We start from the raw sequence: 23,928 nt of genomic DNA, 5'->3' as shown, positions 1-23,928 counted from the left end.
TCTTCACATTTAGTTTCACACTGGTGTAACTCCTTCAATTTCAATGGATTTACTTCTCAGGTATAAGAAATCAGAATTAGGCCCACTTATGCCTTAAAGAAGGGCTAGTTCTTCACAGCACATCTTCTACTTAATTCGGTGACTGTCGTAATGATACATTTGTGGCAATAAACACCACTAACACTTAGCACTCCAATCGCACTTCTCCTCTTCAAAGACCTTTATAAACGTTAACTAAAATCCTATCCATCACCCTAGGGGGATAAGTATCTCCATTACTTTACAGTTAGGGAATCCAAGGCAGGGGGATTAAATGAATTGCCCTCTAAATCAGGTCAGAGACAAGATTAGTACTCAGCAGTTCATGGCCTGGCTTTTAGTTCTGTGCCCACTTCACAATGCTCTCCACATCCTGGTAATCCTTTTATAGTGAATACGATCACAGATGCCTTAGGCTCCAATCCTACAGTAGGTTGCACCAATGCAGTCCCATGCACCGATGTGAAATTCTACTGGAGTCAATGGAACAGTGTGCTAGCATATCCTGATGCAGGATCAGTCCTTTGGAAGCTCTTATACAAAATTATGGAAAGGAAGGGATTAAGAAGGAAAGAGAAGGTCTTATATAAATCCGAGGTGTCTGCAAAGGGCACAGAAAAGATAACTGGCCAACAAATCCCTGCCTCTAATGGGATGTTGTTTTTATCTTGAACATACATCTCCCTACAGTAGTGGACAAGCAATGGGATCACATTTCAGAGAATGTGAAGTCTGGGAAGTCACAAAAAGGAAGGAAAAACAAGATGAGTCCTTTGTTAGCACCTAGCTAACTAATCCCACTGATTTAAACAAAGTACCAGAAAAAGAAATCTAAAAAGATTGCAAAGCTTAGGTCAAAGAGAATCATCCCATCTGATGGAAAAGGACACAAGGAAATGTACTGAACTACCGGCAGGAGACATTAGCATCCACTGCCTGGACTGACCTGCAGGATGCAGGAGAAATGGCTTTTCATCTGAATGTTTTATGTTTCTAAGTTTTCACCACTGTGAAAGTTCTTCAATAACTTAAATGGTTAATGCGAAAAAGCATTAAAAAAATGCTATGCATTCTTTAAAAAAAAAGAAAGTTTGTAGATTGCTTCTTCTAGATTCCACTTCTTGAGCTATACCATCAAAATTAAATCAGCCAACCATGATTTTTTTTGTTTGCTTTTAATTCCCCATCTCCCTCCCATTTAGAGAAACAGCCTTCTCTAACAGACTGAGCTCAGTACCAGGAGCCAGGAACTACTGATTTCTAAAGCTGACTCAACATTCAGTTGTGTGACATCTTGGGGAAGTCATCTACACTTTCTGTTTATCTATTTGTTAAAATGCAGGAGTGTTTAGAGAATAGTTAACCTTTGTTAAAGCAGGTTTCAGAGTAACAGCCGTGTTAGTCTGTATTCGCAAAAAGAAAAGGAGTACTTGTGGCACCTTAGAGACTAACCAATTTATTAGAGCATAAGCTTTCGTGAGCTACAGCTCACTTCCTCAGATGCATATCGTGGAAACTGCAGCAGGCTTTATATATACACAGAGAATATGAAACAATACCTCCTCCCACCCCACTGTCCTGCTGGTAATAGCTTATCTAAAGTGATCATCAGGTGGGCCATTTCCAGCACAAATCCAGGTTTTCTCACCCTCCACCCCCCCACACAAATTCACTCTCCTTTGTTAAAGCAATGTTTAGAAAAGTAAAATAGTATTTGCTAACAAACGTGCTATCAGTGTTATCAAATACAACAAGCATGGTTGCTTGTGTGTTCAATATACAATAAATTAATTCCATAAATTCACAAAAATAGCTGAAGCAATAACATGGAGCAACAGCAATGGGCTGCATGGCCAGTAATTCATCTCTGTGCATGTACAAAGGCTACACTAGAGATCAATGGAAGCTCTTATACAAGTTCTGACAAGACTTTATATCAACAGAACCAAAAAGGGAGGGAGCTTGACTTTTTTTCCCCCTAGGCCTAATAAATCTCATGGCTACAGCCTCTAGTCTTGCTTCTCAACTACCTCTCAGTTGAAAGGAATTTACCTTTTTCCCCCCCAAAATGTCATTTTCATTACTTGAAGTGCATGTAAAATAAAAAACAAAAACCCAAAACAAAACACATGACCCTAATGATACCAATCAAGCCATGCATCATTATAGGTTTTCATACTTTCCAACATGGTTTCTGTCATCATACATGCGAAGAACTCTTCTGTAAACTGCAAAGAGAGGCCGGTTCAGACCCCATGCTATGGTCCTGTAGAAATCTTTTCGTTCATCTTTTGACATCTCAAAGATAATTTCAGTGGCATCTTTTATTCCACGGGCCTACATAGATCACATTTTAAAAAGAGATTTTAGACAAAATTGTGTATCATTGACAAACAGAACTTTTAAAAATGAGAAGGTTGGTACATTATTCTGAAATTCATGGGAGATATTTCATAAAACTATAGGTCAAAATTGTAAACTTAGATTCCTAAATTAGACAACTGAATCTATATTTGCCCAAATAAGTGCAGAACATCACTGAAAAACAGACCATTTATTCAGAGGCCCAAACATGCATTTAAGTGCCTAATTTCCATACAAGTTTGAAAATTCTAGTAAATGTATATTTTGTGGTAAAAAAAAAATCAATGTCAAATCTGAGAATATCACACAAAATAAATCTAAACTGACACTGTTTAGTTCATGCACTGGGGTTTTTGTAAGGAGAAAGAAGTTTCACAAACAATCTGAAGAAATGCTTTCATAAAAAAAAATCAATGTAAAGCTAATTTTAAGGCAGTGGTGCCCAACCTTATTACACAAGAGGGCCACATAAATCTAAGCACAACCTTGTGTACAGATTCTACATATTTTAATTAGATTTAAAGTCACCTGTATTGATTTATATTTTAAGTTCAGCTTGTTTAGTATGTATTTAGATAGGTTGTTTCTATATACAGTATTGTCTAGTTACACACTGTATAAACTAAAATGATGTAAACATGATGACAAAATGCTGATCAATCATTATTCTGTTGAAGCAGGCCGCCTGAAACTCTCTGGTGGGCCATGTACGGCCCATGGGCCGTATTTGGGCACCCCTGTTTTAAGGTAAGATATTTCTTTACATTGATGGAAACCCAAACAAAGCTTAATTGTGATAGCAAATGAGAACGAGAAAGTGAACTTGATTATAAAAGAAAAACAAAACTGACCAATTTAGTTTAAGTGAAGTAAAAAAGACAAGCAAACATCAGAAATGGGGATAAGGTACGGTAAATTATATTTCACAAACCATTTCAATGCTAATCCAGAGGGTTATTATTAACCCAAGAAAGAATTGAGACTTTAATTTGACCAAGCTAAATAAAAAAGGCATGTACATGTGCACAATTTTGTGATTATAAATTCTAATACCTGTGCAGGTAGGTGTTAGTACTGGAAAAGGTACACAGAGGTGTTTGCACATGCCCTAGTGAAGACTGGATCTAGCCCCTTCTGTAGGTGTAGATTCTTCTCTTGATGTGGCCATGATTTCCATGGGAGTTACACATGTTCAAGGGAAGATCACACCACTCGAGCACACTGATGTAAAATTTTACAATGAATTATTCTGAGCATGCAAACTGGAAGTGTTGTGAGACGATCTGGCAGAGCCTTAAACCCTAAGTATGATTACAATAAAAATTATATTTACTGATTTAATGCATAAGAAACATTTTTGTGTATTTCAGACAGGCAATAATCAGTTCTACTACAAAATGATCAAAATAAGCCCATCTGCATGCTCTTTGGAAGTTCTACAGAAAGTTAGTTTCAAATAGGATATAGTAGAAACAGCATAACCAGTTAAACTAGCAGACTAATGTACTGTAATTCCTACCTTTAAATAACGTTCAATGTTACTCATCAAAATGTCGATTTCTTCCTTTGACCACATTCCCTGCTTCCATTTATGGCCTTAAAATGGACAAGACAAACTAATCACAATGCTGGAGGCCAGCAAGGTGGGGGAAATCAGAATACATTATTTCCTTACTGAAGTAATTAACAAAGAAAAACATGTAGTAGTTACAAACTAACTAGAACCATTACGTAGCAGAAATTACTCTATTTGCTAAGCAACTAGTTTTCATGTTTGATGGCTTCAGTATCACCAAGCCCAAGAGTTCAAAAAAAAAAAAAAAAAAAAAAAAAAGGATCACAAGATTCTGATGATTTTAAGCCACCTAAAAATAAAATTGGGGTTGTTTCTATTTGGTGTCTGGTTTTTTAATCTTTAGAGTGCATTCAAGTCACATGTTTAGGCTTTTCTCTGCAACCATGAGGACTGGAAGCTTTTTTTTTTTTTTTTTTAAATAAGAATGAAAGCTGAGATTCTCATGTATTTACATGACTAAATGAGCCAGGGCCTAAAGAAAAACAAATATCACGAGACTCACAATAAAATTGTGACACTTGGCAACACTGCAGCCTTATGTTATGGACCTTATCACTTCCAACCATGCCTGTGTAGTGCTAACTGCTGTTGGTGCTCCCCATGCAGTCAATGGTAATAAGCTCTATGCCTAATTAGAGTTTGCAGAATTGGGCCCAGTGTCATTATTATCTGTATTGGGACTAGTACCTAGTGGTCACAATCAGAACTGAGGCCTCGTTGCATGTGTTGTATTTCCTGAATAAAAATGCAAATCAATACAAACAAACATTAAGCAGTAATTTCAATACCATCTAAGCTTTTGGCTTTTTTTAAAAAGCAAAACCAATTCAATTTTATTCAGAGATAAGAATGCAAACCTTAAATACCATGATATAATAGCCAAGTGGCATTAAAAATAACTGCCCCTTTACTCTTGCCTACAGATATTTTCTCTCTTTTGTGCTCACAACACCTTTACTAGTGACAGATCACACGTAATTAAGGATACGCTCCTGACCCCCTTCAGGTACTGAATGCTAGCTACATGCCCATCTCTGCTCAGAAAAACCAAGTGTTTCCTTCTCAGCCTGATAATTACCAGCAAAACAATTTGGAGAAAATTGACAGAGCTTTTGCTTACTGAAATCTAATTATAAATCAAAAGTATCGTCATTATAGCTAATTCTGTTCCTGCAGGGTAGGAAAATGTTCTTACAACATGTCCCCAATCTTTCTCTTCCTCCCAAGCTACGTACAGAGACCTAGATGAGGTTCCAGAGGTAAATTACATCTATAGTTTATAGTTACAATTCTTTGTCATTTACATGATCATCTGAGCATATAAATCATCATGAAGAGGATACAGGGCTGCACTTTACATGGAATATCATCTAAATTGAGGAAAGGAAACCTTATATTATACCTTTGCTATGCTTGCCTACTTCTAGCCAACTTAAGCCAAGTTTAATATAATTTGACACAGGACTTGAAAAACCTATTTAGACACCTGTTAGCCGGGGGCATAAAAGTTGGTGGTACACACTGCCCAGGTGAGAAGCTCAGGTTCCACCTCCAAACTGCCGTGATGGGGGAATTCCTGGGATTCCTATAAGCATATTTTCTCTGAGAAAGGTGGCACCTGCCAGCAGGTTTCTGCCACTATCTCAGGGGTTCCCAAACTTTTTCATAATATGGGCTATAATTTAATGGAAAGATTGTTCCAGCATCACTTCTGCCATTCACAATCACACAGACAATCCTCCACTCCATTGACAATTGCACAGGCCACCTGCAATTCATGACCATATAGCATGCCTGTGGGAACCATGACAATTACTTACAGGGGAAAGGAACATGAGGAAAATGTTTAGTGTTTTCACTCTGAACAGCTGGAAATGAGAAGACCCAGCAGCATGTGACCAGTCAGCTCTTCACCAAATCATCAGCAAGAACTCCTTTGGCCACAGTTTGGAGAACACTGCTCTAGGCTAGTTGACTTTGATAAATGTGAAGTCCATATTCCTCCCCACTGGTGCTGGAAAGGAGGTGCATATTCTCTCTGCTTCCTCACCCTAGAGTCTACCAGCTACTGTCATGGGGTGTCTCAACTACTTTACCCCCAGCCTCCAGAAATGGAAAGCAGTCTCTTTGCTACTCTGCCCCTGCCCACTTCAGTTCTTGAATTGAGCACCGTGGAGATTAGAAACTAGTGGCTCTTAAAAGCAACCATGCATCCAATCAGGACAGTGAATGAAAGTGATAGACAGAAACAGATAATATGATGGGTGCTTCTTCCTTCTCCCAGCTCTGAGGTTCCCATTCCCAATGCTTCCCAGTCATTGCTCCCTCCCTACAAGCCACCATCCTCTCTCTGCAGTAAACTTCAGACCTATGGAGTTTCTGTGAAAAATTAAAAGGAAACAATACAATATTTATTTTGTTCAAAATTTTTCCACAAAAGTTTGTTTCAATTTTATTTGGAAAAAAAAAAGAAACTAATTTTCATTCACCCCTTTCCTCCCCACTGAAAGAAGGAGGGAAAAAAATGTGTGTGGGGGGGGAGGAGGGAATAAAAAAAGCTAACAAAAAATTGTTTCAAAATGCATCACAAACATATTCATATTTCTTAAAAGGCCAAATTTTATTGAAAAAAACACTGATGAAAAATTTTAACCAGCTCTAATGTGGAACAACTAAGTTCTGAAGCACTCTGCAGCACTAAGTTTAAATCATGTGAAGCTTTTAAAGGACCTGAGACACTACCAAGCCCCTAAGCAGGATCTCCTTAAATAATTACTACTGCTACTAAAACATTGCCACTCGTGAGAGCATTATAGCACCCGTTCCCTCCCTTATTATAGCTACATCGGGGTGGGGCACCACTCTATCCCTCTATATCAAGATGGGAACAAGAGGAGTAGAAACTGATCACATGTTTTTGTTGTACATCAACATCAAGTGCAGGATTAATTTAGCATTGTGTTTCAAGTAACATTCTGGAAAATTAACGGAGGGTGAGAATAAGGAGGCCACATACACAAGCTCCAGTAGATTCTATAGGGCATTATTTTTCATTTTGTTAAATAAATAGCCTCCTTATTTTTACTCTCCTTTGTAACTTAATTTGAAATTACTGGTAACATACAGTGAAACACTTTTACTCCTAGTCGTCATTCTCTCTATCCCTCTGGATCCCCTTTCACTTTTTATCTTGTCTTTTGTGTAGGACAAAGGAAGACTTACTATTGCCCAGTAAGGAAAGCGTCTGTATTTCTAGCTTTAGACTTCACCCCGCTAACAAGAATGCAGGCATCTTGCGCCAAAATACAGGGTATTTTATGCAGCCTAAAAAGTACCCTCACACACATATCATACAGATCAGCTCACCTTTTTGCAACCAATGGGAGAATTTGGGTCTAAATATCCTACCTTTGTTTGTTAGAGAATCCTTATCCTCTTTGGTTGTAAACCAGGCTTGACTAACAGCTGACACTTCTTCACTGCCTAGAGGAGAGTTTTCATCCAGTTGTTCATTCTGAAGAATCTTGAAAAGAAGAATTGAAGAGTACCTTGTTAACCGATTTAACATTCATTCCCCGACCTTGAATTTAATATGCAATACCTGGCAAGTATAAGTGGAAAAAAAGATGGCTATGTCATACTAGTTCACTTTGCTGGCTGCTAAGAAAGTATATTTGTTTTAGGCGGGGCACTACCAGGATATTTTCCCTTTTTAAACAACACTTTTACCCATCATACTCATGGCCAGCTTAAACTACTATCTCTTCCCCATCATTCTTTACAAAATGCACACCAATTTTCTCCCAGTAATGGCACTGATATAAACTCTATTTTTTGTTAATTGTAGGATATATCGAATCATTTGCTTATCTACTGTAATCTACACTCCTCCACCGCTACTCTATATTCTGCATAATGTGAAGGTTTACAAACTAAGATCTGTGTTTTCCCTTGTCTTTCTCTCCTTGCAGTGGGCCTACTTTACACACCATCATCAGAAATGACTAATATTTACAAGAAGCTTCACAAATGAACAGAATACATACAATCTCTAACAACACAGCTTTTGTGCCCTGTAAAGAAAATATTTTCTTTTAAAAAGTTTATTCTTTATTCAGATATTGGCTTAAATCAGTCGCTATTTGTGTCCAGCTGATGTATTAATTTTATGACAATTACATTTGTCATTTAGCATTGCATTATTACTTTTTAGTATATTTTATTATTCAATTTGTTAAATATTTGTAAAAAAAACCTAGTTAACACAACTTAAAGTATCCAATTAAAACTGGACACTCAAATAGTTTAGAACCCAACTGTAACCTCCACCTTAAAATTGTAATTTGTTAGGACATGCATGGGGTATAAACAGTGCAGACATAAGAGGGGGAAAGTACTAGCAAGGACCAGAAGATTGAAGACAGGTGAGATGGTGTGGTGGAAAATATAACTGGTAGTTTTGAAGACACTGGATATGGCAGAACTGTATTTGTAGTGAGTGGAGGCAGGTGATATGCAACTTAAATAGAGGCTACAACAGCAGGAAGAGAAAAGTAAAGAAAAACATTCAGAGATTTAGGGTATGTACACATTACAGCAGCTACAGAAGCACAGCTACTGCCCTGCAACTGTGTAACTGTAGCGTAGAAGGTGTTTTTCTGTCAATGCAGGTATGTCACCTCTCTGAGAGGCAATAGCTAGGTAAATGGAATAATCTTCTGTCAGCCTAGCTGCATCTACAGTGAGCTGCATCTACAGCTTCAGTCAACCTAACTACATCACAAAATGCATGAAATTTTTCACAGCCCTGAGCAATGTAGCTAGGTTGACCAAAGTTTTAGGTACAGACCAGGCCTCAGAAAGCATTGCTGTAGCCTCCAGGAAAGCTAGGAATTTTAAAATTCTGCCCCCAAAGGGCTGGCAGTGGCCAGATGAGAGCAGAGTGATCGCAAATAGGTCCATTTGGCCCTAACTATCCTTGCTGGAACTTCTCTGGAGAGATGGGAGCTGTAAACTCCACACCCAATAGGGGTAAGAATACTTACTATCCTAACTCTCAAAGGTGTTGTGAGGATTAATTAGATAATGGGCTCAGTCCTACTCCATCTGAAGTTAAAACTCTGACTTCAGTGGAAAAAGGATTGGGCCCAACATCTAAAATGCTTTTTAATGTGAAGTGCACTGTATGAGAGCTGAGTATTTTTAGGCTTAAACATTTCTTTCTCTTGACAATGGTACTACCTGAAAGGTTTTACCATAAGGATTGTAAAACTTATTTTCCCCTGAACACCACACCTGCAGTAGTGGTAAATTTAAAATCCCAGCCATCTTATCTTTCTATATGGCTCTCTCTAAAACAAACCAAAGCATGTGTGCTACACCTGTCATAACTTACTGCACCAATCAGTGTACAGAAAATTTCACCAAATCATGTTTTCTTTTGAAAAAATAAAATGTATTTTTATTGGACAGAATCTTCTAAACAAGACCAGTGTCACTGTAGGTCAGTTTCACAAACACAACACACAGTGACTATTTAATCAAAACTTTTTGCTTCTTAATATGAATATGCAGAGGCAAGTTAATTAAAAGCCCTTGGACCAAGCCTGAAGCTTTATCATACCTGGATCTGAGTAACAGTTCCTTCATTAATCTCATCATCGGCTACCTCAGTGGTAGCAGTCATGGTCACCTCAAAGCTCTGATCATTTTCTGAAACTTCAAAAAATGTAAATTAGTAGTGTAGTTTATTTCTGGAATATTTGGTATGTAGAGTACAGGATTTACACAAACACAGTACCTGGTCTGCAAATCTGAATAAAGCTGTGCTCTGACACTGATTTTTTGATCTAGTAAAAACACGAAGATGCTTGCTAATACTTCGCTTTATGAAGTTCAAATAAGGATTTTAAAACTAGGATATGTACAACTAGGACATCTACCACCTTTTGGTAGATTCATGTTGTAAAACAAAAAATATAATTATTTTTAAATAACTGGGTGCAAACAGCACAATGCGAAGGTTTCTTTTCCTGTTCTATATTTTGTTTTCATTACTCTCCAATGACTATTAGTGTATAACTTTCAAACTAGTTGGCAGCAACTTTTAAAGCTTATTTTTCCTGTAGCTCCAACCTTACAGTGTTTGCATTTGTAAAAATAACAATTAATAAAGTCCTAACAAAGTTCTAGATACTATACTTCATATAAATAGGACAGAAAGTAGAGCCAAAGAGTAGAGAGTTTAGTGTTTTGGAATACTCAGACTCACTAGAACCACAGGTTCAAACCCTGACAAGCTTGATTCAATTCTCTATCATACTGTGGTAAATAACTCAAGCACCACACAGTTCTCTACATATGTGTGGATCTTTCAGATATGGCCTCAAACATGGAAAGCTCAACTGTTCTGTTTGGACATAAAGATCCTGTACTCTTTTAGTAAGAACAGAGTGTTTGCGTTGGTGTCCTCCCAACTCTGCCTCCCCGAGTCGTACAGTATGCTAGTTGGTTGCTGCTCTCTATCCAACAGCTGGGTTTACTTCATTGATACTGTATGTATACAGCTTGTTGTAAAGTGTTCTATGACTTATGGGGATTAAAGTGTAAAATATTGATAGAAACACTGACAAAATAAAGTGTTCTAAAATATTCCTAATTTTTTTTTTTGCTCCAAGGCTCATCATCATGTTCCTATTATGCCTCTGGCGTTTAGGGCAGTGACGAAGCTCCTCCACTCCTGTCTGTTTCTGGCAAGTCTTTCAATGCTTCAAGAGTGCCAGAACATAAATATAATGTGCACTTTGATTAGTGTTCAGTGACTTACTTGGAACTGCAACAACAGAAATGCATGGAGTAGAATCATCAATACTCTGATCATCCTCTGATGATAAGCAAAGTCTCTTGTGTGGAGGTTCAGTGCTGTCTTCTGAGTCTACTTCATCAGCTTCTAGTAACAAAAACACATCCAGAGCCCTTTCTATTAACATAATGAACCTTGTGTTGACCAAACATTGCTGAAGCTAAAAACAAACATGTGAAAGCTTGCTCAGTGCTCTCATTCAAGTGTTTTCTTTCTTATTTAAACTGAACCTCACTCTTGCTAAACCATGTTAATAGTGTGGCTGATTAACCATTGGAACAGCTTACCAGAGGATTCTTTGTCACTGGAAATTTTAAAATCAAGATTGGATGTTTTTTTAAAAGATATACTCTGGTTCAAACAGCAATTAATCCAGGGAGGTCCTAAAGCCTGTGTGGTTCAGGAGGCCAGATTAGAAGATCACAATGGTCCCTTCTGGTCTCAACATTTGAATCGCTCTCAGAAGCAAAGCAAGCCCCTGAGCCCGCGCATATCCATGCTGGTGCTCAACTCCAAGAATGTGAGTAGCCCACTGAAGTCAATCAGCTATTCATGTGCTTAAAGTTAAGCAAGTTTGTAAATTCTCCGTAGGATTAAAGTGTGTACTGGTAGATTTGTAAAATTATAAAATAAAGGGCGTTAATAATCCAGTGTGACCAAAAGAAGTCAAGATCTGTATTTTTAAAATGTTGCTTTTATAATGCACCAGTTAAAGGTGTAAGAGATGCTGTACTAGTTTCAGGAAATAACTAAAAACAGAGTCCATAGCCCAGGAACCAGCCACTTAAAAAAATTCAAGTCAGCTAAAAGGAAAACTTGGCAACAAGCAGGACAACATATCCAAGAAAAATGCTATCTGAAAGGAAAGGTCTTACACAGAGCTTTAAAGAGAGCTAAAGGGAAATCCTGAGAAAGGGAGGCCCTAGAACACAAAATATCCTGCCCTAGCCCAAAGCAGACAGAACCTCAGCATGGACAGCAAAGACAATCCAACTGATAACATCTCACTTGGAGGGACACAGGTGGAGAGGGAGGTTGAAAAGGGTTTCAAAATAAATAGAACCAATAAAACAGAGAGAATACAAACACTGGTATAATTCTCTATACCATTCTGAGGGCAATGAAGTATAAGGTTCCCTTCGGTGTCCTGGGTCAAAGTCACAGAGTTCACGGTTTCTACTGTCACTGTGTCAGATTCTTCTTCAACTGTGCTCATACTCAAACCTGAACAGAAGAAAAAAAATTAAAGTCTTCTTTGAGCAGGCTCTACTTTCAATATACGACATATTCTTTCTCTTGCATTTAATGAGTAGTGCAAAACTCCTCTAGAGACCTGGGAGTTAGGAGACCTGGGTTCTATCCTTGCTCTGACACTGACTCATTGTATGGCTTCAGCAAGTTGAGGCTTGAAAAGTATACCTGACTTGACTTTTCATCCATGCTTAAACACTATTCCACAACAGAACTGCTTTCCTGTACCTTTGTCATATACAGTTCTATAAATTATAAGAACATTTCAAAGCTATCTAGGTGCCTAAAATATGCACACAGGAGCCCAACTTCACAATTTAGGTGCGTTTGCCATTTTCAGAAGGGAAGTCAGGTTCTGCATAAGCTCCCTAAGTGACTTTTTTATTAATTTAAATAGAAAGTATTTCATTTGAAACTTCAGAAGAATCATAAGTATTAGAAATAAAAGGACCTAACAGATCATTTAGTCCATCTTCCTGCCAGTGCATGACTGTTCCCTACAGTGCATTTGCTACTGCTTCATCCCCTTGAATTTAAGAAGTCTCAACTAACAGGGCTTCCAGGGGGAGCGGGATAGCTCAGTGGTTTGAGCATTGGCCTGCTAAACCCAGGGTTGTGAGCTCAATCCTTGAGGGGGCCATTTAGGGATCTGGGGCAAAAATTGGGGACTGGTCCTGTTTTGAGCAGGAGGTTGGACTAGATGATCTCCTGAGGTCCCTTCCAACCCTGATATTCTATGACTCTATGATACTTCCTTTATGGGACTATTCCACAATACATCTCACTGTCAGCAAGTATAGATTTTCACTTTCCTAATTTCATCCCATTACTCTTATCCATATCCCAAACTGCCATATAATAATAATTCCTCTTCTTCCTTAATGTTTACACCCTTCAATCATGCATAGACTATCACATTATCCTCCTTAGCCACTGCTTAGCCAAGCTATATGCAATTGGCTTTTTTCAAGGCCTCAGTACTACAAAGATGTATTCACATGCTTAAAGTTAGTTGTGTGTGCAAATCTTTGAAGGATTGGACCCTTAATCTTTCCTCATAAGCAAACTCCTTTAGGCCTCTGATCATTTCTTTCTGTTGCTCTTCTCGGAACTCCTTCCAGTTTGTCCATATCTTTCTGGTAACAGGGTGCCCAAAAATGAATGCAGTATTTCAGCTGTGGTCATACCAGACCAGTACTAGGAAGGACAATTACCTCTCTTATCTACAGTATAGATCTGCATATGCAGCCAAAGATGCACTGGCCTCTTTGGTTACTATAGAATACTGAAGGATGATTTTGCTCTCCATTAACAGCTCCTGGTCTCTTGCAGGTGCTTCTCAGGTTTCTCTATACCACTGAATACCAATGTTTTGGATTCTTCTTTCCTAGATGTATTACCTTTCATTTTTTTCAAATCTCATGTACTCTCTCTGCCCATGTTTCTAAGGTCTTCAAGTCTTCTTTATATTATTTCTTTGCCCTCTCTACTACTTGTGAAATTTTTCATTTGATAACTTTATTAATGGGTTGTTTACTTTAGCTTCCCGACCTCTAGTTAGGATGTTAAATAAGACCACACCTGTCACTGGAAGGAGGATGCCACTGTTTCCCATCCAGCCCCCACCTTTCTTTTTTGTGAGTGGCTCTTCCACACAGCAACAGTAGACAGAAAAATACTTTTTTAAAACCTAGAAAAATGTTATTCTAAAACCAAAACACTGAAAAAGGGTCAGAGGGGCGGTATAGTACCGGCAACAATTTTTAACTCATGTTTTATAAGTGGTTATTATTGACAGTAACTCCTACAGATGATCCCAACTAGACCAGGGTCCCACTGTGCTAGGGTTTATACAGACAGCCCCTACCATAAGGCATTTACAATCTACATTTTAAATTGATAGAGTTCCTTGAGTGGTATTGCTTTGGCAAGAAACTAATTAAACAAAGTGATTCTATCTAAAATAATAGTAGTTACTGAAGACTGTCAGCAACTGCTGTAATTACTAGAGAGGATAAGACCATTGTTGGCATTTAGAATGAACATCATTTTAGAAAGCGTCACAAATCATGTAAGTCCATTCTGGTGCTTGTTGGAAGGATTCCACTTTAAAACAACCAGCCATTTAAAATATGGGTAATAATGGTTGCTTCCTAGGATGAAATTGTATTAGCTCTTCATTATGGTGAGAATTCTGAAGGCTGTTGATAACCTAGAGCAAACTAAACTGCAAGCAGTATTTGTTGAAAAAGTTATGTTGTTGATTTTAAGGGACTGGAACATGCATCCTTAGCCCACATGGAGACTGAGAAATATTCAACATGTTTTACTAATGGGTGGACTATACCGTCTTTAGACTTGAACCTTGATTCTTTAGTTTAATGTTTGAGAGGTTGGCAAACAGGAAAATTCCTCACTTGTTCTTTTGATGGAAGAATAGAACGCTTTATTGCCACAACACATTTGTACTTTCTAGACAGTTTTCAACAGGAATGGGATCACATGGGAGTGTTGTAGTTACAATCCTCACGGCAAAGTTTCTCAAAATGAAGCATCCTTATTTAGCAGTCATTAGCGTATGATTATTTCCACCCCATCACGTGCACGCGCACACACACACTCACTCTCTCTCTCTTTCTGAAGTCAGCTGTTTTTTCTTCCAGGACTTCAATGGATCCCACTACAGTGTGGAAGACAGACAAGACCAACTTGTTTATAAAAGCAAATTTCAACCACGTGTTTCACTAAAGGCTCATTTCTATTGATCTTGGAGGGGGAGGAAGTTCTAGCACTATAAATGCTGGGAAATATAGAACAGGGTTTTTATTGTAGGCATCCACAATGAAAACCAAATAAAGAGATCTGACAGCTGAGCTTTCCTCCGTCCTGCCACCCTTCCTTTCCCACGGGCATTTAGGACTGGTTGGAAAGCAGTGGAAAGATCTCTCTGAGACATTTTGGCATGGGGGTAGGCTCTTAAATTGGCAATATAACTTTGAGAGTAATTGTTGAGAATGCAGAGCAGTTAGCATTATTGTCCCTGTAAAGCTGCTGAAAAATTGTAGAGAAGGTGTCTGAGAATCCAGCAAACTGAAGGTCTGGAAGGTGGGGGAGGAGAAAGAAATATCTTGGGAGTGGGGTACAACCTTCCAATGCAACAGTCCTCAAGAAATGGAGGTTCCCCAAGGTAAGCAGAGACAGGAGACAGCAACTCTCTCTCCACTGTTGCTTTATCTTTCATGGCTATGCAGCAGCAACCATAAGAGAAGTTAATGACGCCTGGGGCAGCACCTCCTCCCACGGAAATATCTGCATGGGTACCTTCAGAGTCAGCTAAAGATGATGCTACAGTAACCATCAGGGTTCCCAGCTACTCCCTGTCTACCACAAAACCCCCACGGAGTCCAATCCCCATGGAGTCACCTGACAAGATGGGATTATGCAATGAAGGTAGCACTCCCCAACATAAACCCAAGATCCAGCAGAATACCATGCTTGTTGCCAAACGTCTTACACCTGAGAATGATGTATGCCAAAGTCAAGGTTAAAGAGAAGAGATGGGGACATACTGACTTGAGGCACAGATCTTCTAGAGTAAATTATGCTGGTGATAGTGTTTTGGTTTTTTACTTTCACTTTCATCCCTATTTGAGGTTTAGCACATATGAAATCTTAATTTCTGATCTTAGGTAACCATGATTTATAACCAAACCATGCTAAACGAGGGCCTGATTTAAAGAGCATTGAAGTCAATGGAAAGACTCCCATTGACTTCAATAGGGTTTGGATGAGGGCCCAATAATAGTTTTGCTGTTGTGAAGCAACTTGAAAAGGAAAATCAAATCTGAATATCATGAAACATTTCCAATTAGTGCACTCTTTTAGATTGTAGATTAAAAGGTGAAGGGAAAGTAAGGGAAACTCTTTTGAGGTATGTAAATTTAGACAGACAATATAGTGCAAGTGTGTACATACCACAGGTATGGGGTAGCTAATCTAACAGAAATTCAAGATTAAACAATTCTGAAAAAGTGTTTATTAAATAAACAGCTTTCAGAACTTTAATGGTTACTTTTTTAACCCTAGGCTAAGTTCTTCTGTTTGATATTCTCAGATACTATAGGAATGGGTACACTATAATTGAATACTGACCCCGACAGACAATTCACTGATAGGCTACCATTCTTATACAGAACACAGCAGAGTGCAGAGTGATGCTGCAGGAGACAATGCATTCTAATGAAGACTTCCTTGATACTGACTGCAGGGAAAACATTCTTCCTGGAGGTCTTCAATTTATCACGATGACTGCTGAATCTTACCATTGGCACTACATCACGGTTAAGGTTCCTTCAGCGCAGGCACAACATAAATCTCTTCCAACACAAAAACTACTTCCATCCACAATCCATTTACTCAAAAAAGTCAAACGCACAGTCATGGCCCTATAATTATTTCTGATAATCTACAATTTTGACATTACCAACATACAATTTCTCCATCTCCAAAACATCATCTTTTTTAGTCTCTCATACAGTTTGCTATCCTGCTCATCCTTTTATGCATCTTCCATAAACAAACTTAAGAAATGTGAGTACATACTGTGTTTGATTTTGTGTGCTATGTGGAAGGGTGTAGGTTTGTACTAGAAAATAATATAATGTTGGGTGGATAAAGGGGAATAGTACGAATATTTATTATGAGTGGTTGTGACGATAGATAGCATGTGAATGGTTTGGATCCTAATTTTACCTAAATAAGTGATTTCCTAGATTTTACGGATTGCTTTGTTAAGAAGTGCACCTGAACAATCTTAGCTGCAAATTAAAAATTATATGGGATTTAAACAGTTCTCTATGAAACCGAAAATATTGTGTGGGTTAAACAATGCTTATGGGCAGAATGTTTTAATGTTTTTTTTCTTAATATGGATAGTAAAGATTCAGGCATTATTGTTCATAGCAGCTAGTCCACTGAAACTACATAGTGCAGTAATGTAAACCTGTTTCAGAAAATTACGGGGTGTACAGTAGGTTCACCTAATCTCTGACAAAGCTGATTTTACATTAAGTCATCAGAATTGTGATTTTCAGTAACAAAAGTTCTATAGTGCTGTCAGTCATGAGATTTCACCACGTAACTGTACTGGGGACAACAGCAAGTCCCGCGGAAACTGTTTTTATACACTCATTATTGGATCTAATGCTTACTCTGAACTAAATTTAAGAAATATGACCTTTTAATCATCAGGAAATGAACAAAGCAGTGGCAATAGCCTTCTACCTACTAACTTGATTTCAGATCTAGTCCTCCCGTCAAGTGCCACAAATGGGTCCTTTTTCAATGGATCCACACTGCTAATTTCACTGGGTAAAAATGTATTTCTTTTTAAAGTTTGATTTTTTGCTACAAGATGCTATTAGATACAGTAAAATTAAACTGGAGCAACTACATTCGAATCGATAGGACATCAGTGTAGTTATTCAAGGCTATCACCATTGTAACCGACATTTAACTAGGGCTGTCAAGAGATTAAAAAAAATTAATCATGCGATTAATCACATTGTTAAACAATAATATAATACCATTTATTTAAATATTTTTGGATGTTCTGTACATTTTCAAATATATTGATTTCAATTACAATACAGAATACTAAGTGTACAGTGCCCACTGTAGAGAAATAGTAGAGAAATGGTATTTTTCAATTCACCTAATACAAGTACTGTAGTGCAATCTCTTTCATTAAAGTTGAACTTACAAATGTTGAATCATGTAAAAAAAAAAAACTGCATTAATGTAAAAGTTTATAGCCTACAAGTCCACTTAGTCCTACTTCTTGTTCAGCCAATAGCTCAGACAAACAAGTTTGTTTACATTTGCAGGAGATAATGCTGTGTGCTTCTTGTTTACAAGGTCACAAGCATTCCCATGGTGGTGTTGTAGGCGGTATCGCAAGTTTTTCATGTCAGAAGTGCTAAAGATTCAGATGTCCCCTCATGCTTCAACCACCATTACAGAGGACACGCGTCCATGCTGATGATGAGTTCTGCTTGATAATGATCCAGAGCAGACAGATGCATGTTCATTTTCATCATCTGAGGGAGATGCCACAAGCAGAAGGTTGATATTCTTTAGTGGAGATTTGGGTTCTGTGGTTTCCACGTCAAAGGGTTGCTCTTTTAAAACTTTTGAAAGCATGCTCCACACCTTATCCCTCTCAGATTTTGGAAGCCACTTCAGCTTCTTAAACCTTAGGTTGAATGCTGTAGCTATCTTTAGAAATCTCACATTGGTTCCTTCTTTGTGTTTTGTCAAATCTGCAGTGAAAGTGTTCCTAAACAAAGATGTGCTGGGTTGTCATCTGAGACTGCTTTAACATGAAATATATGGCAGAATGGGAGTAAACCAGACTAGGAGACATACAATTCTCCACAAATTTAATTAATGCATTATTTTTTTAACGCGCATCATCAGTATGGAAGCACGTCCTCTGGAACAGTAGCCAAAGCATGAAGAGGCATACGAATGTTTAGCATATCTGGCACATAAATACCTTGCAATGCCAGCTACAACAGTGCCATGTGAACACCTGTTCTCACTTTCAGGTGATATTGTAAATAAGAAGCAGGCAGCATTATTTTCTATAAACATAAACAAACTTGTTTCTCTTAGTGATTCGCTAAATAAGAAGTATGACTGAGTGGACTTATAGGCTCTAAAGTTTTACATTGTTTTGTTTTTGAGTGGAGTTATGTAACAAAATAAATTTACATTTATAAGTTGCACTTTCACGCTAGAGAGCGCATTACAGTACTTGTCTGAGGTGAACTGAAAAATACTATTTCTTTTATCATTTTAACAGTGCAAATATTTGTAATAAAAATAGAAAGTGAGCACCATACACTTTGCATTCTGTGTTGTAATTGAAATAGATATATTTGAACATGTAGAAAAACATCCAAAAATATTTAACACATTTCAATTGGTATTTTATTGTTTAGCATTTCAATTAAAACTGCGATTAATCATGATTATATTTTTAATTGCATGGGTTAACTGCGATTAATCGACAGCCCTAATTATAACACAACCTACAATACCTTGTACTTTAAAGCTATATCAGCTCTTTTGATGTGTTCTGAATGTGTTCTCATTAAAAAGTCAATAAGTTAATAAATACATATGCAATCATAATCAGCAGTTTTCACTGGTCACCTGGCACACATTTGTAAAAACTACTACATAAACAAGATGACTTCTTGCTCACAATGGCCGCTTCTGGTTGTCCAAATAGCATATGGTGCAATAACAGCAAAATTAGACCCAGCAGTTAAGTATTTCAGATTCAAAAAAATCTGTCACAAAGAAATCTTCTTAAATAGCTGCAAAAGTGGGGGAATGTTGGGGGGGGGGGGGTCAGCCCAAACACAGAGATTCCATGTAAGAGGTTTTCTATGGAAATTCACTCTATATGTCATGATTTATTTTAAATGATTTGAAATGAAGTCAACCGAGTTCAAAAGCAGCATTTATAACAAACATTTATACAGATGGGTTATCACAGAGATAGAAGGTATAGTAGACACATGTTGAGACAAACTGTTCTCATTTACACCAGCATAAAATTGACAACTTCATGAAGTCAAAGGAGGAACAAGGAGAGATTAATTATCAATATGAGGAGAGATTAACAAGACTGGGACTTTTCAGCTTGGAAAAGAGACAACTAAGGGGGGATATAGTAGAGGTCTACACAATCATGACTGGTGTGGAGAAAGTAAACAAGAAAGTGTTATTTACTCCTTTTCCTAACACAAAAACTAGGGGTCACCAAATGAAATTAATAGGCAGCAGGTTTCAAACAAACAAAAGGAAATATTTCTTCAGACACACAGTCAACCTGTGGATCTCTTTGCCTGAGGATGTTGTGAAGGCCAAGACTATAATAGGGTTCAAAAAAGTTCCATTAATGGCTATTAGCCAGGATGGCAGGGATGGTGCCAAAAGCTGGGAAATGGGTGACAGGGAACATATCACTTGATGATTACCTGTTCCGTTCATTCCCTCTAAAGCACCTGGTGTTCACAGAATCATAGAATATCAGGTTTGGAAGGGACCTCAGGAGGTCATCTAGTCCAAACCCCTGCTCAAAGCAGGACCAATCCCCAACAAAATCATTGGCCGCTGTCGAAAGACAGGATACTGGGCTAAATAAGAGTGACCATATTGGGTCAGACCAATAGTTTATGAGGTATTCCAGATGTACTGGTGTGCCAGTACACAGTTTTAGCCAACCATTGCAATATGAAGCAGAGAGCATGCCTTCATCCATCATATAGAACAATGGAAAATTGGACCACTGGCCATTTCTGAGGCTCTCAAATACTACCGGGATAGGTGTGAAGAAAAGCTTGATAGATTGGTATACACTAACAAACACTAAAGAAAAAGTATTTCAATTACAACTCTTTATTAATGTTCAAAATTGTCTCTTCACCTTTAGATACATTAATATTTCATAATACACTAGCAAATATGAAAAGTTGTTCAGTATTATACCTACTGTAATTATGATAATGGAAAGCCACAGCTCTGATGCTTTGAGAGGCATAGCTGAACATACAAATTAACTTCTATAAAGAAGAATGCTGTGACCTATGTTGAAGTATTGACACAAATGGTTAATATTTCAGCCCCGATCCTTCAACTGTCTCTGCAAGGAGCCAGTTTCAGGTTTCAGCCCTGATAACTGCTGCAAGATCCACACCTCTGTGGGATATTACTGATTCAGCTGATACTCCTATTATTTACAGTACCAACTCTAAAGAATTTGATTTTATTTGACTACACAAATGTTTAAATATAAAAACCCTTTCTTCTTTGTATAAAAAGAACAGAGTACTTGTGGCACCTTAGAGACTAACAAATTTGTTAGTCTCTAAGGTGCCACAAGTACTCTGTTCATTTTGCAAATACAGACTAACACGGTGCTACTCTGAAACCTATATTTATAAAGTTCAGTCAATGTTCAGATGGCATATACCAGGGGTAGGCAACCTATGGCACGTGTGCTGAAGGCGGCATGCGAGCTGATTTTCAGTGGCACTCATGCTGCCTGGTCCGGGGGGGCTCTGCATTTTAATTTAATTTTAAATGAAGTTCCTTAAACATTTTAAAAACCTTATTTACTTGACATACAAAAATAGTTTAGTTATATATTATGGACTTATAGAAAGAGACCCTCTAAAAACATTGAAATGTATTATTGGCACATAAAACCTTAAATAAGAGTGAATAAATGAAGACTTGGCACACCAATTCTGAAAGGTTTCTGAGTAACAGCCGTGTTAGTCTGTATTCACAAAAAGAAAAGGAGTACTAGTGGGACCTTAGAGACTAACCAATTTATTTGAGCATAAGCTTTCGTGAGCTACAGCTCACTTCATTGGATGCATTCAGTTCTGAAAGGCTGCCGACCCCTAGCACATACAAACTCCAGTGTTTTGTTTTCTTTACAGTTGTCTTCATCTACATGAAGAAGTCATTGTCAAGCTGTATCTTTTTACTTCATTATGAAGGCACTTCACTACATCTTTCATGTTTGTAAGATGCTTATTACCTGAATATTGTCAATGTATCAAACTACACATTACACTGTAAGTTTGTCAACAAATAACCTTTGTCAGGTTATGTGAATGCTCTATTTCTACTTCTAACTGGGAACTAAAATTTCAGTAACTCTCTCAGTCAGTGTACACATATACTTTGCTGTACTTTTTCTGAATTGCTTAATGAGACGTAGTGTGAGGGATATATTTGCATTTACCATAAGCGTATTGATTATGCATCATCATAGCCAGAACTCATTACACAACTAAAACAAAGCACAATCATTTACATAAAACAGGGATACATGTGTTCTCCTAACAGGATGCATTCGGTTGTATGGCTAAAGCATAATTATCAAGTTAGTTGAAAAAATAAGTTCTGGCAATTTTCCATATTTAAGTGAAAATCCTCACTCTTTGTAGATTTCCTCTTTCAGAAACCTACTGTAACACCTACTGCCAGAATAACCCCCAATCATATCACCTATCAGAATAAAACACCAGACCCAGGAAAGAAGAAATGTTACTCATGCTTTGCAGCCGGGCTTTTAACATTTAAAGACACGAGTTTAAAAAGCTGGGAAAAAGGCAAAAAAAAAAAAAATTTTTTTTTTCCGAAAGCGCAAACAATAATCCGTAAGCGCCTTCTCCCCCGCACCACGAGTCTCCTCTGGGGCGCTTTCACTACCATACGTTTTAAAAAAACCACTTTGCATTTTTCACTTTATATTTCACCTGCTTTGCCATTGTCACTGTTTTGTTGCAATAATAACGCCCCCGCGCCCGGTGACAATCACGCCCACACGGGCACCAGCTCCGCCCTCCTGGCGAGGAGTTACAGCCCCGGGGGGGGGGGCTGCTCCCCCACACCCCCTGGTTCACGGGGGGCGCTGTGGGGGAAGAAGCCGCCTCTGCCCCCCGGCCAGGCTCCCGCTGCTCCCCGCCCGGCAGCGCCGCCATTTGGTCCCATTCGAGCTCCGACGCCATTTTCCTGTCTCCGCGGCTTCTTCTCGCCCGGCGGCGAAGGCGGCGGCAGCTGAGGCCGCTGCGAGCCCCGCTCCCTATCCCCGCCAGCCGTCGGTGAGAGGAAGGGGCTGCGCCGCCCCCCGCTGCCGCCCCGCCACCGGGCTCTCCCGCCGCGCCCTGCGGCCGGCTGCTCCCGGCCCCGGCAGCCCGCGGGTCCCCTCGCACTTACTTCCTGTTTTGGGTCCGGGCACTTGAGAAACCAGGATGGAGACTCTGAAGTACCAGGATGGAGGCGCCGAGAGCGGCAGCGAGCGGGGGAGGCAGCAGCGGGGCCGGGGCGCAGGCAGCCAGCGAGCCGCCGGAAGAGCCGCCGCCGCCCCGCCCACCGGCTTCCGCCGCGGCGCGGCGCCACAAAGCTCACGGAGCTGGGCGGGCCGGGGGAGAGCGCGAGAAAGGTCACACCATCCCCATCTGTGTGCCCTGCTGAGGGGAGATTCTATCTCATCCCACTCCTCTGTGTGTGCCCTGCTGAGAGGAGAAACATCCCCACTCCCAACCGCCTGCTAAAGGGAGACTCTATTCCACTCCTCTGTGGGCTCTGCTGAGAGGAGATACCTCCCCATCCCACCCCTGGGTGCATAGGTGCTGGAACTAGGGGTGCTGCTGTGGTTTCCATCATATACAGATTTCAGAGTAGCAGCCGTGTTAGTCTGTATTCACAAAAAGAAAAGGAGGACTTGTGGCACCTTAGAGACTAACCAATTTTTTTGAGCATAAGCTTTCGTGAGCTACAGCTCACTTCAAGCTCACGAAGTGCCACAAGTCCTCCTTTCCTTTTTATCATATACAGAGTTTACAGTTTGGTTCAGTAGCTCTCGGCACCCCCACTGTACAAATTGTTCCCTCAGCACTTCCTATGCGCAGAGGTGCTGGAGCAGTTTTTCTAGTGGGGGTGCCGAGAGTCATTGAATCAAACTGTGAACCTGTATATAATGGAAACGACTTCAAGCCTGGGGGTGCTGCATCTCTAGTTCCAGCACTTATGAAGTTGCCTGTTGGCAAGATGGTGCTTTTAAGTGCCTTGATTCTTGGCAAAAGTCACTGCATTTCTCCTTGTTTAACTGATCTCAGAATATGTTAATATTCCCTTATTATTAAAATTTGCCCTTGATCAATAAGGGAAGGGGAACATTTCAGATAAATTCTCATCTTTTTCCAGAGGAACCTTTTTTTCCTGATGCTGTGTAAACCAGAATAAT

General features: G+C 39.0%; 1 protein-coding gene across 6 annotated transcripts in view; it reads right to left on the bottom strand.

The window, feature by feature from the left end:
- DMTF1 (cyclin D binding myb like transcription factor 1) overlaps nt 1-23,075 on the bottom strand; it is a 56,236-nt gene extending 33,161 nt beyond the window's left edge. For 2 of the 6 annotated variants that reach the window (XM_073328678.2, XM_073328683.2), the window contains exons 1-8: nt 22,439-22,886; nt 14,717-14,772; nt 11,949-12,065; nt 10,806-10,928; nt 9,603-9,697; nt 7,388-7,502; nt 3,923-3,999; nt 2,219-2,376 (exon numbers count right to left, since the gene is read on the bottom strand). In XM_073328678.2, coding sequence (XP_073184779.1) covers nt 2,219-2,376; nt 3,923-3,999; nt 7,388-7,502; nt 9,603-9,697; nt 10,806-10,928; nt 11,949-12,057 — 677 coding nt within the window. In that variant the 5' untranslated portion in view covers nt 12,058-12,065; nt 14,717-14,772; nt 22,439-22,886. The other 4 variants (XM_073328679.2, XM_073328682.2, XM_073328680.2 and 1 more) reach the window with 4 other exon arrangements.
- Between the last annotated feature and the right edge of the window lie 853 nt (nt 23,076-23,928).

This window comes from Lepidochelys kempii, chromosome 1 (genome assembly GCF_965140285.1).
Source record: "Lepidochelys kempii isolate rLepKem1 chromosome 1, rLepKem1.hap1, whole genome shotgun sequence".
Classification (NCBI taxonomy): Eukaryota; Metazoa; Chordata; order Testudines; family Cheloniidae; genus Lepidochelys; species Lepidochelys kempii.
This window is presented reverse-complemented; position numbering and strand designations above follow the sequence as displayed.